The sequence below is a fragment of the Taudactylus pleione genome, unplaced genomic scaffold (genome assembly GCF_031769625.1).
Source record: "Taudactylus pleione unplaced genomic scaffold, aTauple2 ptg000587l, whole genome shotgun sequence".
NCBI classification, from domain to species: Eukaryota; Metazoa; Chordata; class Amphibia; order Anura; family Myobatrachidae; genus Taudactylus; species Taudactylus pleione.
The window spans coordinates 2306589-2324978 of NW_028284989.1; the positions used below are offsets into that span (position 1 = coordinate 2306589).

Genomic DNA, 18390 nt, shown 5'->3' on the forward strand with positions numbered 1-18390 from the left:
GTGCCCACTGTTCTCTTTTGTTTTATAGGCAATACAAAAGTAGAACATTTATTTACAATTGCTGTATCCTCCTGCGCAGATATTAAATGAACAGTGTTGGTGTTTGTTTAGGCAGAGGTATGTGGTGTAATCTCCTCTGTTACTAAACTTTCATTTCTCAGGAGTCATTTACTATTTACAAATTTTTTTTGTAAGTCAAACCTATATATTTATATTATTACGGCACCAATTACATTCCATGGAAAGATGTTTTCTAAGCATATATAATAAGCACAACAAATATATGTTCTGAATTTATTTTATTGTACTGACATTTTACAATAAATAATAATTATTATTAATAATAATAAAAATAATAAAAAATACTAATAATAATATTATCATTACTATTACAATATTCAACATTTTTCTTTTATTAAAGACTGAACTCAATTGACCTGTCTTTTTTTCATCCATACTGTGTAGTTATGTAACAACTCCATATTTAAAAAAATAAAATAAAATATTGTATTAAATAAAAAATATATATTGTAATGTGTTTGGCTGGAATATTTCACTTTTGGTACTGTGATGTACAGGGGCAGAACAGTGCACTGCTGGACCCCATAGCAACATCTGGGTAGGGGGCAGGCAATGCAGTTCTAGCCTCCGCTCTATATGCTGCCAGCTCTATAGAGGCCGCATATCGGCTTTTTTGAGCGCACTGGGAGCAGGAACCCTTGAAGGAGTGAACTGGCACCGCGCACCACTGGGCCCAATAATGGTCAACAGGTCACAGCCTCTGCCCTCTGTAGTACCAGCACTAATGTTGAATATGTTCTGTGTGTCAGGGGTAAATTTACTAAAGTGCGGGTTTTTAGAAGTGGAGATGTTGCCCATAGCAACTAATCAGATTCTAGCTATTATCTTCTAGAAGGTGCTAGTTATATGCCAAGTAGAATCTGATTGGTTGCTATGGGCAACATCTCTACATCTAAAAACTCTCACTTTAGTAAAAATATCCCTCAGTCTATTTACAAATACAACCATGCTGAGTGGACCTTTTGAGATTATGGAAAAATTAATTGTTGTATGAGACCATAGTGAGCATTAGAAATGAATATATAAGAAGCCATTCACCAGCTGGAACTCCAGAAAAGAGACAGACCATGTTGCATGCAGGTGAGAGAGATGTAAAATGTGCAGAGAGATTTAGTGTGGCCGGGGTGTGCCCAAACTCAAATCTAAATTGTTGAGTAAAAATAAAGCTGCCCAGCAATTGTGGGCTACATGCAAAAGCAGTCAATGTTTACCCTGCATGCAAATAAAATAAATATATTTGTAGTCCATCCAGGGCCGGCTCTTGGGGTGTTCAACCAGTGTGGCCGAACAGGGGCGCCACCCCATAGAGGGCGCACCCCTCCCCAACATCCTGATTTCAGTGGGACAGTACTGTCCCGCTGTTCCACCCGTGGGCCGAAGTTGCCCCCGGGTGGTCAAATAGGGAGGTTGGGGACCCCCACTGCCGCAGCTGTGCGGTGGTGCCGGACCCCGGAGTAGCTGAAGGGATGCTGCGTGCATGCGCGCACCATCCATTCAGTGCCAGGAGAGGGCTGGGGGAAGCCCAGCTAGTGACAGAGTGCTGGGCTTATTCCCAGCCTGACGTTATATGGAGGCGTGCCGTGCGGATACGCCTCTAAATAACGTCACTTAGGGGGGGTGTGGTCTATGGTAATTAGGTCACGCCCACATTTTCGGGCACTTATATCAGAGCCGGCACAGGGTACTCCAACCCCTGGAGCCGGCCCTGAGTCCACCCCTTGCATTGTAACATGGTTTGCTCTAGACGCAAAGTTTTTTTCGCTATTTTTGCTTTGCTACCAATTCCGATTCATCAGCCTCTATACAGTATATGTATCGTCAATAGTGTTTAATCATGATGTATAGTTACCTGTTTTTTCCTAATTGTTTTATAAGCATTAATTACAGGTACAGTAAATAAAGTTTAATGATAGTCGGTGTAAGGTGACACAATACCGGAGCTGATTATACCTCTTTTATACCAAAGTTCCTCGTCTGATCCGGGGGGCTGGAACAGGGTTCCAATCCAGATCAGACCCATAACTAACCTCTTTCATACTGCGGCGTCGACCCAGGATATTCCTGAGTCGGCGCCGTTCACAACTGAGCCGGGTCTGCAGTGACGCTTAGAGATGATGTAATCTCCAAGCGCCACTGAAGGCGGCCAATCGGACGGCATTTCACATGATCTGAGTCATCGTGACCCGGCTCGCACCAGTTACACTGCAGGATGCCACGGAAACCACCCGTGGCCAGCCCTGCAAAGTACCTGAGTTGGATCCCCAGGTCCCTGGACCCGAATGGATCCATTTACACAGACAAAAATCCCTGTATGAGGCGCATCAACCTGGGATTTTTAGGTCGGTGTAAAAGGGGTATAAGACATTAGGGGAGCCCCTCTGCTTGGGTGGGGATGTGGCCAACTGTGGTAGGGTGGGTACACCCCACTCGTCATGTTCTGCAGTGATACAAATGTTAGCACCACAGGGAATGGGAGAAGGGAGAATTGCTCTATTCCCTCGCCCCTCCCTTACCCAGACTGTGCCCGCCCCACCTTCCTCTCTACCCCTGGAAATCTGACTCATATGTATCTATCAAATACTCTATACTGTATGACTGAGTTGGATAAAATACTCAGACTAACCAGAGTGTTTATACTGCTGTGGAAATAGAAGAATACAAGATGCTGATTGGTCAGTGATCCTTTATTTTAAGGCAACACATAAATGATTTCATTGTATGGCAATCTGGTGTAATGTGCCAAACGGTTTAGGATTCGCTTTGTACAACAATAAATAGTCTTTTATGCACAGTACCTTTAAGACTTTGTGGATATTATGTATTGCAGCTCATATTACAGTTCATTACAAGAATGAATCTATTATGACGTAACAACAAAATGTAGTGATTCAAATGAATTCACACTTTAATCAGCATGGCAAAAACAAACATATTATTTTAAGTAAATCAAGGTTGACACCGTAACTAATCCTTGTCTGTGAAGACACTATGGGATAAATTTACTAAAGTGAGAATTTTTAGAATTGATGTTGCCCATAGCAACCAATCAGATTCTAATTCTTAACTAGCACCTTCAGAAGATAATAGCTAGAATCTGATTGGTTGCTATGGGAAACATCACTTCTAAATCCTCTCACTTTAGAAAATGTACCCCTATGTATCTCACAAAAATCCACATTTTTTCCATCATATTCAAGATAAATCTTATCTGTAAATTACAATTTGTTCTCTCTAGATCCAGGAAAGTGCATGCAAAATCTACCTCCAAATGTTTAACTAAATATGTTCCCCACACTCTCTTTCACTGCTGTGCAGCTGGACGCCATGTGAGCAGTTAGATGTTACTCGAACTAGACAAGCAGGCCATGACTGACAGCCTGGTAGACTTGCTGTGCAGAATTATCAGTGTGTTCATGGACAGGGTAAGTGATGTCACAGCAGCAAAGTCATGAATTAACAGGGAAATGTCATTGGAGCGGCTAAGTGGCCGGTCTTAAGGCCTGACTCAGAGATGTATGCAAACCCGATGGTTTGTGTACAAATCCGATGGTGGGTGGACTGCGCGTGTGCAGGACGGATCCTGCGAGATTGCTTACAGTGTCTCCTAAGCCACAGCCTAATTGAAAGGCTGCAACTGTTTGGGGACAGGGAAGGGGCAGCCCTTGGAAAAAAAAAGTTTATAAATACTGTATATAAAAATGTAATATTTTGCCTGTATTCCAGTCTGAAAAATAAATGCTTTACAGTATTTTAGTAAATAAAGTATTTTTGCCATGAAATTTTATCACAATTCTCTGTTTAGAGAGCGAGAATCCATATCTCTGGCAAAAACACAAATTTTTACTCTTTAGTAAATAGAACACAAATGACCTTATTCTAAGTTGAGAGAAAAGCAAAAACAAGCAAGAAACTGTGTACCTGGACAACCGGTGGTGCACTGAAAAAGGTGCAAATACGGTTAATGTTTTTGCACGTGAGGTAAATACTAGCTGCTTTTGCATGGAGCCCACAGATGCTGGACAGATGCTGCATTAAAGTGTGTACCCCCAATTTGTCGTTTTCATCCATTGTTCATTGCATCGTCCCATTGGATGATCTGCATAGGATGGTTCCACGGATGATGTGGTGTTGTTACATGAAGCATGTAACGATATATCATATGACGAATCGTGTAGTGCGTACAGCGATGCAATATATTGCTACATCGCATCCCTAGGTCGCACCATCATTTGGATGTGCACCCACCTTAAATCTCTGTGTACATTTTACAACTGCCCCTCAAGCACTGCAGCATGGGAACATGTTTTTAAAAACAGTTACTTGCTCTATTTGCTTTGCTCGCAACTGAGAATCAGCCGCCATGTTTTACATTTGTGGGAGGAGATTCAGCTTTATATTATTTAATAGGGAAATGATTCATGATCATGTCTGGATCAAAAATGAACAATTTATTTTACCTTAATGGACAATGTAAATGCTGGGATATGGGGGTCATTAAATTGTAAAGCCTAAAAAAATGGCAAAGCGGAATAAATACCACTACACCCTCTACATCAATGTAATTATATTTATAGGCCTATAAACCAAATGAAGGAAAACCTGATATACTGTGAGTAGGCAAAAAAATATATAATTGTATATTTTGTATAATTTGTATGTTTTTTAAAATGGCCTCTAAAATCCACAAATAACACAATCATTTGATATTTTTACACTGCTTGGTAAATAACAAAAACCAGCAAACCTGGAGTTTTAAAAAGTCCAATTACCTGAGAATGTGTGGGGTCCCGGGAGTGCAGGGGACCACGCCACCTGCGACAACACAATCACATCCCCCTTCCACCATAAGAATGTAAATCACGATGGGATGTGGCCACACTTCCTCCAGTAGCCACGCCCCCCCACCTCTAGTTCCTAGAACTGCCCAATGTCTAGGCTGCCCTGGTGCTTTCCACAATTGCCATAACCTTTCCAGTAATAGTTTTAAGATATATTCTATGTAACAAAGCAAAATGGAAAAATATTCAAATAAATCTTCATCTTTAGGTGTTGTCTGTAAAGGTAGTTTACAGAAGAACAAAATGTGTTAAGGCGCAGTAACCGGCATTCTCCAACCAAAGTGCCGGGCGCGTGTCTGTTACCGCCACGCTAAGCCGACAAACAGCTGCGTGCACAATGCTTTTGTCAGATTTCTCCTCGCATCCCCAGGGGGGTGCATGAAGAAATCCTTTGCCCGCCCAAACAGTGCATTGAATTGAATAGCTGCGAGAGCTAATGCCAACATTCTCAGAATGCCGGAGGCTAGGGTTAGGCCAGGAGGATTTCAGTTATTCTGCGGGGGGCTGGGTGGGAAATTAGGGATAGGGTAGGGGTTGAAAAACTTAACGGAACGCTGCTCCGTCAGACGTTTTCGCTTGAAGTGTTGGTCACATGGCCGCTGGGACCTGGAAGATGATGCTGGAGGGTAGAGAGCCGGTCCTGGGGAAGGGGGCATGGCCTAATCACAGTAGACGTGAAGGCACTAGGGAGGGGGGTGCTGCGAGACCCTCAGTCTGGCGCAAAGCCAGGGGGGCTCGATCAGTGTGATCACTCTCCCCCACAGGCAGAGGATACTGCTGCGAGGTAAGAGGGAGGGGAGCGCTGGGCCCCACCAACATGCCCGGGCTTGAGTAATTAGTACCCACTCCCCCCCACCTCTCGGCGCCCCTGCTGGAGACACAGCTGCTGCCAGGACCAATTAAGTGATTGTTAGGCCACCAGGGACATTAATTCAACATTCTATTATGTCTACAGGTCATCTGTGCAGACATGATGCATTTCAACATGAGAACTGTTGACCTAACATACCCACCCTATTAAATAACTGTGAGTGAGCGAACAGGGGGACTGTATACACTACTTGTGCCAGTATTGTGCGTTTTTATTACGTTGGTCAGCAGCATGCACCTATTTTCTCCGTATAAAGTACTGTATATCTGGATGGTGCCTGAAAGAGGCAAAAGCTGTCATGAAAAGTGTAGGATGACTCCCAATGACTGGTACTTGCTACAGCACCTGTAGAACACAAGTCCTTTTTGAGGGGGGGTAAACTACTAGTCCCTGTCATAATATTGTTGCACTGCAGACGCTGCCATTCTAACCTGCAGATCCATTCGGAACACCAGGGTAATACGGGTAAAACTGAGCGCGGACATAGTACATTTCTATTCTTAAAAATATACATGCAGATGACATGTACACTGTGGTCATGGGGTCAATTCCGACCAGGACCTTACCTGTGTGGAGCTTGGTTATTCCTCCTGCGTTTACATGGGTTTTCTTCATGTGCACCAGTTACATAGTGTTCATTCTAGCACCCTGCACCTGTCACAACCAGTGAAGTTCCTCTTCCTGCCTGGTTGTCGCTGTCTGCTCTGGTGCTTCTAGCACACTCTGATCTGTATCTCAGCAGCTTGTTGCATCAACTGATACCACAGACTGCTGAGATACAGACCAAAGTGTGCCAGAAACACCAGAACAGAGATCGACACCCCAGGCAGGAACTAGGAACTGCCCGGGTTGTTGCAAGTGCAGGGTGCTAGAATGAACAATAGTTACAGTTATAGTACCTCCTGCACACTTTCTCAGTGAACAGATCATGGCACAAATCAGGGCGTATTGCATCTTTGTGACCCCGCCTGTCAACCTTGGGAGGGGCCGTGATTAATTGCACCACACCTCAGCACCTCCCACCTGGACCGTCACCTACTCTGAATTCCCTGATGGCAAGTATGGTCTATTGTCCTCCACAAAATAACTCCCTGCATGTGTATCTGTATAATATATAGATCGTAATCTTCACTTGGGCACGGACTGATGCAAATTATTAAATATAACATGTAGAAGCTATACAAAATCCTCTAATAAAGTAACATTTCAGTTTTGTAAATTACCTTTCGTGCATAAGTATTTTATCTGGTTTTATATTCTAAATATTTTATATACTAGCCACCTTCCTTAATAAAATGGCAATATGACCTACTGACTATTTTTCATGTATATGCTCTTGTAACTTTTTGATGCTTCTTCTAAGAGCCCCTTTAACATCCTTATTCCTTAAACTATAAATTAGTGGATTGAACAATGGGGTGAACATGGTGTAAACCAGGGCATAAATCCTGTCATTCTCCACGGTACGCAGTTCTTTTGGGACAACGTAGACTATGAAAGCTGTGCTGTAGAAGAGCACGACCACAGTCAGGTGTGAGGAGCAGGTGGAGAAGGCCTTGCTGCGTCCCTGGTTGGTCTTTATCTTTATTATCGAGTATATAATAATTATATACATGATAACAACAAACATAAGTATGAAAAAGGTGGCAACGGTGCTGACCGACTGGTTAGCGGTATTAATAGGTGTAGTATCGGCACATACCACACTCATAAGCGGTGCCAGGTCACAGAAGTAATGCTGCAAGTAATGTGATTTACAGTATGGAACTCGGACAGTAAGAGTCAATGGCATGATGGCCACGAGGAACCCATATGACCAGCATACCGAGGTCAGAACCTTACAAACTCTTTCGGTTATGATGGCTGTGTACCTAAGAGGATTATATATGGCCATGCAACGGTCAAAGGCCATGACAGCTAACAAGGCGCATTCGGTGATGCCTAAGCTGTGGAACATGTATAGCTGAGCGAAGCACCACCGGAAAGAGATCCTCTTGTTGTTGGTCAACAGTATCGATAAGAGTTTGGGGACAGTGGTGGATACGTACCACATATCAAGAAAGGACAAAACGGTGATGAAGAAGTACATGGGCATGTGAAGGCTTGGGTTAGACCAGACTACCAAGATGATTATTGCGTTTCCACACAGAGTCAGGAGGTAGACGATGAGGAAAAAGATGAATAAATAAAATCTAAAATGCTCAAGATCGGCAAAGCCTACTAAGAAAAAGTCACCAAACAAGTCCGTGGTTTTGTTCACCTCTTCCATGACATAGTGGTTTAGTTGTTGAAATGTGAAATTAGAGGTAGATTTTCTTTTACTTGATCAGACCTATAAAGACACATAATTCTTTAGAAAATATATTTTTCTTATTTTTAATATAATTTATATACTGAAAATTAGAAATATTATTGACAACATAAAAATAATAAGTGAAATTTACAATTTTGACTTGTAACGGGATGTATCAAAGGTAAAAAATTCTGTGAAACTGCAGTTTTTGTAGGTTTACCGCAATACATATGGCTGACCATATCTATTAAGGGGAGCCGACGGTCGAAATGCTGACCACTGGCTTCCCGACTCAAATCTTGGCAGGGTACTAATGACAGGCATCGAAATCCCAACACCTGTCATTATACTGACGCCGGGAGCCCGGCATACCGGACGAAGGTGAGCCGGGTGGCAGACAGGATGGGTCAGCCTAACCCTAATCCCCCGGGAGGTTTAGGGTTAGGCTAGGGGAAGGGGTGGTTAGGGTTAGACACCCCCTGGGGGGAGGCTAGGGTTAGGCACCCCCCCCGGGAGGGTTAGGTTTAGGCTGCGGGAACGTGGGGGTGAGAGTTAGGCACTTAGGAAGGGGTTAGGGGTAGGCACTGGTAGGGTTAGGCACCCCTAAAGGAGGGTTAGGGTTAAGGGATGGAGTAGGATTAGTATATACTTACCTTTTCAGCTGTCGGGATCTTCACTGCTGCCGGTCTTCCGGCGTCGGGATTTGAACCGCCATGCGACATAGGTCCGGCGGGATTTCATACCGATCCCATATTGAGAAGGGGCCCACAGCAGATATTAGAGCTATCCACTGCGGACCTGCAGCAAAGCAGTCCCAATATAATTCTATGGAGTTGCGATGTAAGCTTCCAAAAGTTTAGCCCCATCCCCCTAATGATTGCGCATGCACTGGCCTATGGAACTCTTTTCTTCAGATAAGAGCTCTGTCCCTGCAGGTAGGTACTGTATACCTGCATTGCAGCAATCACAGATTCCAGCATGCAGGTGACCCATGGACCCTCATATTCTGCATCTATTATAGTTACGCCCCTACTAGCAAAATACATATGTATACAGAAGTGGAACTAATGGCAGTGACTTAAGGGGAGATTTATCAAAGCTTGGAGAGAGATAACGTATAAACCAATCGATTCCTGACTGTCACTTTACAGTTTGGAAAATGACAAACTGATTGGTTGGTACTTTATCTCTTTCTCTCCACTTTATCGCTCTCCAAGCTTTGATACATCTCCCCCTAATGCTGTGCTTTTACAGACAGAGGGCCTTATTCAGAGATGGACACAATGCTGTTTGTTTTCACTAAAGTCCAATGTTTTATTTTACTACTGTACATGCATTCAGGTCACACTGAGCATGTGCCGCGATGGTTCTGTGATGGCGGATGCAGTGAGGATTTATTCACAGAGTGATTGACAGAGCTTACACTCTAACAAGGTGTCCTAAAACACAAATGTAGCGCAGGGAGAAGAGCTTACAGTCTAGTTTACTGATATAACAGAGAAAGAATATGATACAATAATATAAGGTGTATAGGTCCACCTATATAACACAGAGTCTACTAAGATGTACATGCAGGACTGCAACTATGGGGGGCTAGTGGGGCATGTGCCCCAGGCAACAGATTTAAGGGGGCATAACTAGGGTGGTGTGGCCGACTGAACCGGCCGCCTCCACTTGCATATGCGCTGCCGCAATGTATAATAGTAGCGGAGCACCCAGATCCTTCTCTGCCAGACACACTGCTGCTAATATACATTACAGCAGACAGTGCTGCAGCTGTCTGCCCCCCTCCCTGTCTCCTGCAGTGACTGGACTTCTGCCGGCACAGGAGCCTTTCTGTGGCTGCTGCTGGGCACAACAACAATGGTAAGCAGCATAGCTGCTCGCCGGAGAAGGAGAAATGAGAAGGAATGAGGAGGAGGAATGATGAGAATGAGGAGGAAGAATGATGAGAATGAGGAGGAGGAAGAATGATGAGAATGAGGAGGAGGAATGATGAGAATGAGGAGGAAGAATGATGAGAATGAGGAGGAGGAAGAATGATGAGAAGGAGGAATGATGAGGAGGAAGAATGATGAGAAGGAGGAATGATGAGGAAGAATAATGAGAAGGAGGAATGATGAGAAGGAGGAATGATGAGGAGGAAGAATGAGGAGGAGGAAGAATGAGGAGGAGGAATGATGAGAAGGAGGAATGATGAGGAGGAAGAATGATGAGGAGGAGGAATGAGGAGAATGAGGAGGAGGAATGATGAGAATGAGGGGGATCAATGATGAGAATGAGGAGGAAGAATGATGAGAATGAGGAGGAGGAATGATGAAAATGAGGAGGAGGAATGATGAGAATGAGGAGGAGGAATGATGAGAATGAGGAGGAAGAATGATGAGAATGAGGAGGAAGAATGATGAGAATGAGGGGGATGAATGATGAGAATGAGGAGGAAGAATGATGAGAATGAGGAGGAGAAAGAATGATGAGAAGGAGGAATGATGAGGAGGAAGAATGATGAGAAGGAGGAATGATGAGGAGGAAGAATAATGAGAAGGAGGAATGATGAGGAGGAAGAATAATGAGGAGGAGGAATGATGAGGAGGAAGAATAATGAGGAGGAGGAATGATGAGAATGAGGGGGATCAATGATGAGAATGAGGAGGAAGAATGATGAGAATGAGGAGGAGGAATGATGAGAATGAAGAGGAGGAATGATGAGAATGAGGAGGAGGAATGATGAGAATGAGGGGGATGAATGATGAGAATGAGGAGGAGGAAGAATGATGAGAATGAGGAGGAGGAATGATGAGAATGAGGAGGAAGAATGATGAGAATGAGGAGGAGAAAGAATGATGAGAAGGAGGAATGATGAGGAGGAAGAATGATGAGAAGGAGGAAGAATAATGAGAAGGAGGAATGATGAGGAGGAAGAATGAGGAGGAGGAGGAATGATGAGGAGGAGGAAGAATGAGGAGGAGGAAGAATGAGGAGGAGGAGGAATGATGAGAAGGAGGAATGAGGAGAAGGAGGAATGATGAGGAGGAGGAATGAGAAGGAATGAGGAGGAAGAATGATGAGAATGATGAGGAAGAATGATGAGAATGAGGAGGAGGAATGATGAGAATGAGGGGGATCAATGATGAGAATGAGGAGGAAGAATGAGGAGCAGGAATGATGAGAATGAGGAGGAGGAATGATGAGAATGAGGAGGAAGAATGATGAGAATGAGGAGTAGGAAGAATGATGAGAAGGAGGAATGATGAGGAGGAAGAATGATGAGAAGGAGGAATGATGAGGAGGAAGAATGATGAGAAGGAGGAATGATGAGGAGGAAGAATGATGAGAATGAGGAGCAGGAATGATGAGAATGAGGAGGAGGAATGATGAAAATGAGGAGGAAGAATGATGAGAATGAGGAGTAGGAAGAATGATGAGAAGGAGGAAGAATGATGAGAAGGAGGAATGAAGAGGAGGAAGAATGATGAGAAGGAGGAATGATGAGGAGGAGGAATGATGAGAAGGAGGAATGATGAGGAGGAAGAATGAGGAGGAGAAAGAATGAGGATGAGGAAGAATGATGAGGAGGAGGAATGATGAGGAGGAAGAATGATGAAAAGGAGGAATGATGAGAATGAGGAATGATGAGAAGGAGGAGGAGGAATGAAGAGGAGGAATAAAGTGAAGGCTCTTCCATGTTATATGTGTATAAGGGGCTCTACTATGTCATAATGTGTATAATGGGCTCTACTGTGGTGTTACATGTATAAGGGGCTCTATTTTGGTTTAACATGTACAAGGGGCTCTACCATTGAATAATGTGTATAAGGGGCTCTACTGTGGTTTAATATGTAAAAGGGGCCCTACTTAGTGTGGCATAATGTGTAAGGGACATTACTGTGTGGCATAATGTGTTATAAGGAGCATTACTTAGTGTGGCATAATGTGTAAGGGGCATTACTGTGTAGCATAATGTGTTATAAGGAGCATTACATAGTGTGGCATAATGTGTAAGGGACATTACTGTGTGGCATAATGTGTTATAAGGAGCATTACTTAGTGTGGCATAATGTGTAAGGGACATTACTGTGTGGTGTGATGTGTATAAGGGGTACTACTGTGTGGCATAATGTGTAAGGGACATTACTGTGTGACATAATGTGTTATAAGGAGCATTACTTAGTGTGGCATAATGTATAAGGGACATTACTGTGTTGCATAATGTGTTATAAGGAGCATTACTTAGTGTGGCATAATGTGTAAGGGACATTACTGTGTGACATAATGTGTTATAAGGAGCATTACTTAGTGTGGCATAATGTGTAAGGAGCATTACTGTTTCACGAAACCACACCCCCTTTTAAGAAGAACAACCTCTTTGTTTGTTTTTTTTCCACTGCCTTGCCCTGGGTGACAAAAATCCAAGTTTCGGCACTGGTACATAACACACAAAAGACAAGTGTACAACATAAAACAGGAAGAAGAGTGTATAGCATAATAAAATCTACAGATATACAAATATAACACTGAGAGGAAACACCTAGCCTGCTAGCCTGGCAGTGGAGTGATACAGCAGCACCCTTCATTCTACCTTTCTCCTGGAGAACTCTAACAGCAAAGAACTTTGCTTTCTCTAACAGAGCAGCTGTGCAACACTGGACCGGGGATGCCGGATGGACTTGCACACCTGAGAGGAGGCTCCTCCAGAGCCGCAGTGTACTGTAAGAACATTCCACAGAATACTTCTGTCTACCCCTTTACTGACTATTACTAACAATGCCTATTGGAGCACTCCACTTAAATCTTGCTGTTTGGAGTTGCAGAAGAATCTACTTAGCACTGGCTCGGGACATATACTGTACAAATTGGTCTCTTTATACACTGGATAGTGCATGCAAAACAGTATTTATAATTAACTCTATAAATGGACTAAAGTAGGGGAGGGGAGTCTAAAAACACAATTTCTATATCAAACAATTATATCATCATATATAGTAAACAACATATGTAGTCAGGAAAATGTTAAACATCCCATAATAGTATGACAGAGACTGCTTTCTGAGTGCTGTTAGCACACATTCTTCCAGCTCATGGTAAGACGCCTGTCTCTTCTTGCTTGCAGCTGCTCTCTGGTCCGGGGAGCAGATTGAGCGTTCTAACACAGACACGCAGGTTCCGTATGCGGCCACATCTAGTGAATATTAGCAAACTGAGTATGCGCAGTAGTGAACATATCCATCTTGGCGTACAGTATCTCTGGATGAACGTATCTCTATACGAGCAGTGGGTGTTTCTGGATGTCAGCTGACCGACAACTCGGCGTAAGCTAGGATGAATGCTATCTTGTAACAAGCTTTTCAGAGCTTGTTACATGGTTCTTTTAACCCTATTCCCTAGAAAGCTATGGGGATGGCCTGCGATGGCTGCTGATCGGAAAGCAGGAGATATTTGTGATATTTCCTGATCTCTATGTTGTTTTATAGTGGCGGCACCTAATTCTGGTCTTAAACAGGTGGAAACTGCTATTTCTGCTTTGATAAATATTCTTTTATATCATGCTACTCCTTAGGGGGGAGATGTATCAAAGCTTGGAGAGAGTTAAAGAGGAAAGAGAAAGTACCAAGAGAGAAAGTCTCTGCAGCAACCTGTCTCTCCCCCTTTTCTTAAATGCACAATATATCATGCCCCTTATAACATTACTGTATGTCGCACACAGTAATGCCCCTTACACATTATGCCACACACAGTAATGTCCCTTATAACATTATGCCACACATAGCAAGCCCCCTTGCACATTATGCCACACACAGTAATGCCCCTTATAACATTATGCAACACACAATAATGCTCCTTACACATTATGCAACACAGTAATGCCCGTATAACATTATGCCAAACACATTAATGCCCCTTATAACATTATGCCCCTCCCCATGTCCCTCCAGCAGCCTCTCGCCTCATCACCATGTGTCCCTCCAGCAGCCTCTCACCTACATCATCAGGTGTGGAATTGGAGCCGCATGCCCGCATCGGCAGACAGCCAGCCGTCTGCAGCCCTTGAGAGACACAGCACCGCCATCATTCGAATCTGGCGCCGGTTGCGCGCGAATTGGAGCTTGTGGACCAGCAGCCATTGCTGGTTGGCTGCTGGTCTGCAAGCTTCGGTTGGCTTGTGACCTGCACCATATTACAATGATGATGGATCTGCTTCTCTCAAGGGCTGCAGGCGGCTGCCTGTCGGTGTGGGCGTTCAGCTCCAAATCCACACCTGCTTCCACATGGGCCTTCGGAGGCCAGTCTGGCCCTGTCTCTGACCGTCTACTCGGTACCCTCTCAAATCTGGTGCCCTGTACATGGGCCCCCCTAACTGCCCCTAGTTGCAGCCCTGGAGTGAGAGGGACATTTGGTGATGTTGGTGTCCGCGAGGTGACAGCATTTATACTGTCCCCATGGCATTTTTGCAGCACTTCACAAGAATTGAATTCCTGTTAAGAAGTGTGTGTGGCACAGATAAGCTGTTCTTGATGATGCAGAGGAGCTTCTATAACCTGGGGACTTGGAACTAGGCTGGGGTCCGTAGTTGGTTAGCGTAAGGTGGATCCACATCTATTTAGTAATTTCTTTGAATGTGAAGCAAATACACAAGTGTCATATTTTGTGCGGTGCATGTCTTTAGATGTGTCAGCCTCTCTACACACCTGGGCTCACTTACAGTCCGCAGGGCCATCTCCCATAAGCAGAGACTAGCCACGTTCCTTAATGCGTTCAGGGAGGGTCACCGAGGTGCACTGATGAGAATCCAGTGTATATTGTGCGACCTAATCAGTGCGTTTCATTTGTGACCTCTGCTAACTAACTGGCAGCATCAGTATAAGAAGTAATGCTAGTTTGTGAGATGTGGCAAGAATCCAACTGGGAGTAAAATTTCCTTTGCCAATCTATGCTACAAAGGGACGAGATGTGCTGCTTAAAACCAGACTAACAGAATTATTATGTTCTATGTGGGATCAGTACTTAACCAAATCACTATGATAAACCTGTCAACAGCAAATAATCAAACAACCTTTCAATGCGTCTGTTGTTGAGTTTGACACATTTTAAATAAAAAGGTAAAAAGTGAGAAAGTCATCAATTCAAAAGTCACAAACATGGAAATACAGTATAAGGGTCTATTTCAAATTTAGGAGCAAATCAAACTAGGAGCAACTTACTCCTGGGACAAACCATGTTGCAATGCAAGGAGTGCCATGCACATACCACAGAAAAAAGAAGATTCCCTCCAGCACACTGCAGCAATATTAGCAAAAATACTTGAATCCTACATGATAATAGAAATTCAGAGGTATTGGTTGGAAATATATGATTAAGCGCCGGGCCAGCGTCAAGGCTCCTCTATACTGGCGTCCCTAACATTAAGGTGTTCACGTCCAAGGCGCAGAGCAGCCCAAAAGAACCCAGCCACAAGCACCTGAGAAATATCATTAAGCTGATATGAGCAACCACCATACTTTCTATTTGCAGTTCTGAGAGGCATGAAAGGAGCCAGCATTGGGAGGATGTGCTGGTCCATATAGTGCCATTTGGAGGTTTTTGGGGTACCTCATAGGTGAGTCAGCTCTCAGCTTATACATGTGCTGTTATCATGCAGTACATTAATTGTAATTATATGACCCAGAGTGGGTGCTACTATTTTGTAGCAACAATTATTTTGGGGTGAGCGTTTGGGCATGGGGCCCCCGGAGTGGCTCTGGCTGGGCGTTTTTCAGGGCATCACCACTTAATTCACATAGATATTTTTTCATCACCTTTCCATTTGTTTGTTTATTATTTATGTAATTTTAATCTTTCTTATTATATTAACACTTATTGATTATCTTGACACATCTATACTTTACACTTCACTGTCACCTTTCTTCCATTTTTCGTGTGATGCCCTGGGAGTGGTCCTTGGCTGGGTTCTTTTGGGCTGCTCTGCGCCTCGGACGTGAACCCCTTAATGTTAGGGACGCCGTTATAGAGGAGCCTTGATGCTGGCCTGGCGCTTAATCATATATTTGCAAATGTATGCAACCAATACCTCTGAATTTCTATTATCTTGTAGGATTCAAGTATTTTTGCTAATATTGCTGCAGTGTGCTGGAGGGAATCTTCTTTTTTCTGTGGTTCAGTATAAACGCCGCCCTTTACAAGCACCTGAGCAATATCATTAAGCTGATGTGAGCGACCACCATACTTTCTATGTGCCATGCACATACTCAGTTTAGCATGTAGGAAAAATGCTGACTGATTTTACATGTGGTGAACAAATACTGGGCAGCTTTGTTTTTATACTGACATTCAGAATTAAACTAGCAGTTGCCCCTTCCCACCTATAATCTTTATGCACATTTTAAATCGGCCTCATCTGCAGTGGAACATGGTTTTGCCAAGGTGCAAATTGCTCCTCTTTTATTTGCTAATAAAGGTGCGTATCCACTAGACGATTAAAATGAGCGATTGAACGATTACAACATCATTATCATTCAATTGCTCATTAGTCATTCATGAATCGTGCATTAAAATGTCGAAAATGACCAGCGATGTGCGCTCCCACTGGTCGTTTTTGACATTGATCATCGTATGAACATGACGATAATGACAGGTTGTGCATGTTGGGGGATGAGGGAGGGTGCCTGCACTGAGCGACATATCATTCAGTGTGGGCACATTATCTACCGCACAGGATGGAGAACGATTGCACGATTACAATGTTGTAATCGTACAGTCGTTACACTCTCATCTAGTGGATGGATACGCACCTTTACTCTGAATCATGTCCTGAAAGTGTCCAATAGTCTGAAACTTTACAATTCGTCTGTTCTGCCTGTAAATACTTCTGAAAACAAATCCTGTATATAGCTGTTGGACCAGACGCTATAGGCAGTGATGTATTTATAATGTGTACAGGTTGTGCCATGCTATACACGTGTCTTGCAGCATTCTGCATTTACTTTTAGACTAATATAGATACTGCAGATATAGTCATTTGACGTGTTCTATAGGTGGGATACATATGTTGTGTCGACGTACAAAGTATGTCGTCCCCAGAGCTCCTGGCACCGTTAGGTTGAAATGCTTCTTAAAGCATTTTATGCCCGTCGGCAGTACAACTGTAATGTAAACATGTTGCAAGATGATCATGTTTACAGATGTACTGCTGGCACACGCAAGATGCTGCAAGTAACATTTTACACGTCGACCTAATGGTGTCGGCATTCTGAGGTCCATATACTGCATGTCGACAAGCAGACTACGTCTCCTACAGTTATTTGAAAATATGGAAATATTTTAAAATTGAATATTCCTTAAAAATAAATCTTCTGTGTTTATTCTAAATGATAAACCAGATATACTGTACGTATCAGCCTATATGAATAAAGGGGAACTGGGCAAAGCAATGTACTGTAGAATTCCAGAGAATATAATGTATTGACATTTGTTTGCACAAATGACTGGGTAGCACAGTGGCAGAGTGGACTGGGTGACTGGGTGGCACAGTGGATAGCAGAGCCGCCTTGTATTGCTGGGACCATGGTTTTGATTTAAAAAACGTCGGGGTAGATTTATCAAAGCTTGGAGAGAGAGGTTAAGTACCAACCTGTCATCTTCTAACGGTCACTTTACAGGCTGTGTTTGAAAAATGACAGGAGCTGATTGGTTGGTAGTTTATCTCTCTCCACTTTTCCCTCTCCAAGCTTTGATAAATCTACCCCCTTGCTGTAATTTTGCCTGTTCTTCTTGTGTTAGTCGGATTTTCTCTCCATGCTCAAGTTGCCTCCTGTGATCGAAAGCTATACTGGTATATTAATTGGCTTCTGACAGGATGGGTTTGTGTACTGTAGGTAATTTTTATACTCCTTTCACACTGAAAATTAAAATCCCGGGTAATTCACATTAACCCGGTAATTTGCTAAACAACCCAGGGTTTTTCCCTTTGTGAAAGGGTCATCCCGGGACTAAATTCCCGGGTCTACAACCCTGCAAAAAAACCAGGGTCGGAGACCTGGGAATTTAGAATCAGGATGACCCTTTCACACAGGGAAAAATCCCGGGTTGTTTAGCAAATTAGCGGGTAAAAGTAAATTACCCGGGATTTTCATTTTCAGTGTGAAAGGGGTATTACCCGATAATTTGCTAAACAACCCGGGATTTTTCCCTTTGTGAAAGGGTCATCCCGTCACTGTTTTTTTGCAGGGTTGTAGACCAGGAATTAAGTCCCGGGTTGACCCTTTCACACAGGGAAAAAACCTGGATTGTTTAGCAAATTATCGGGTAAAAAT

The 18390-nt window shown here is 43.4% G+C and overlaps 1 protein-coding gene across 1 annotated transcript; it reads right to left on the reverse strand.

The window, feature by feature from the left end:
- Nucleotides 1–7105: 7105 nt before the first annotated feature.
- Nucleotides 7106–8059, reverse strand: LOC148481249 (olfactory receptor 6N2-like). Its single transcript, XM_088453708.1, has one exon. The coding sequence runs from the start codon at nt 8057–8059 to the stop codon at nt 7106–7108; it is 954 nt and encodes a 317-aa protein (XP_088309834.1).
- Between the last annotated feature and the right edge of the window lie 10331 nt (nt 8060–18390).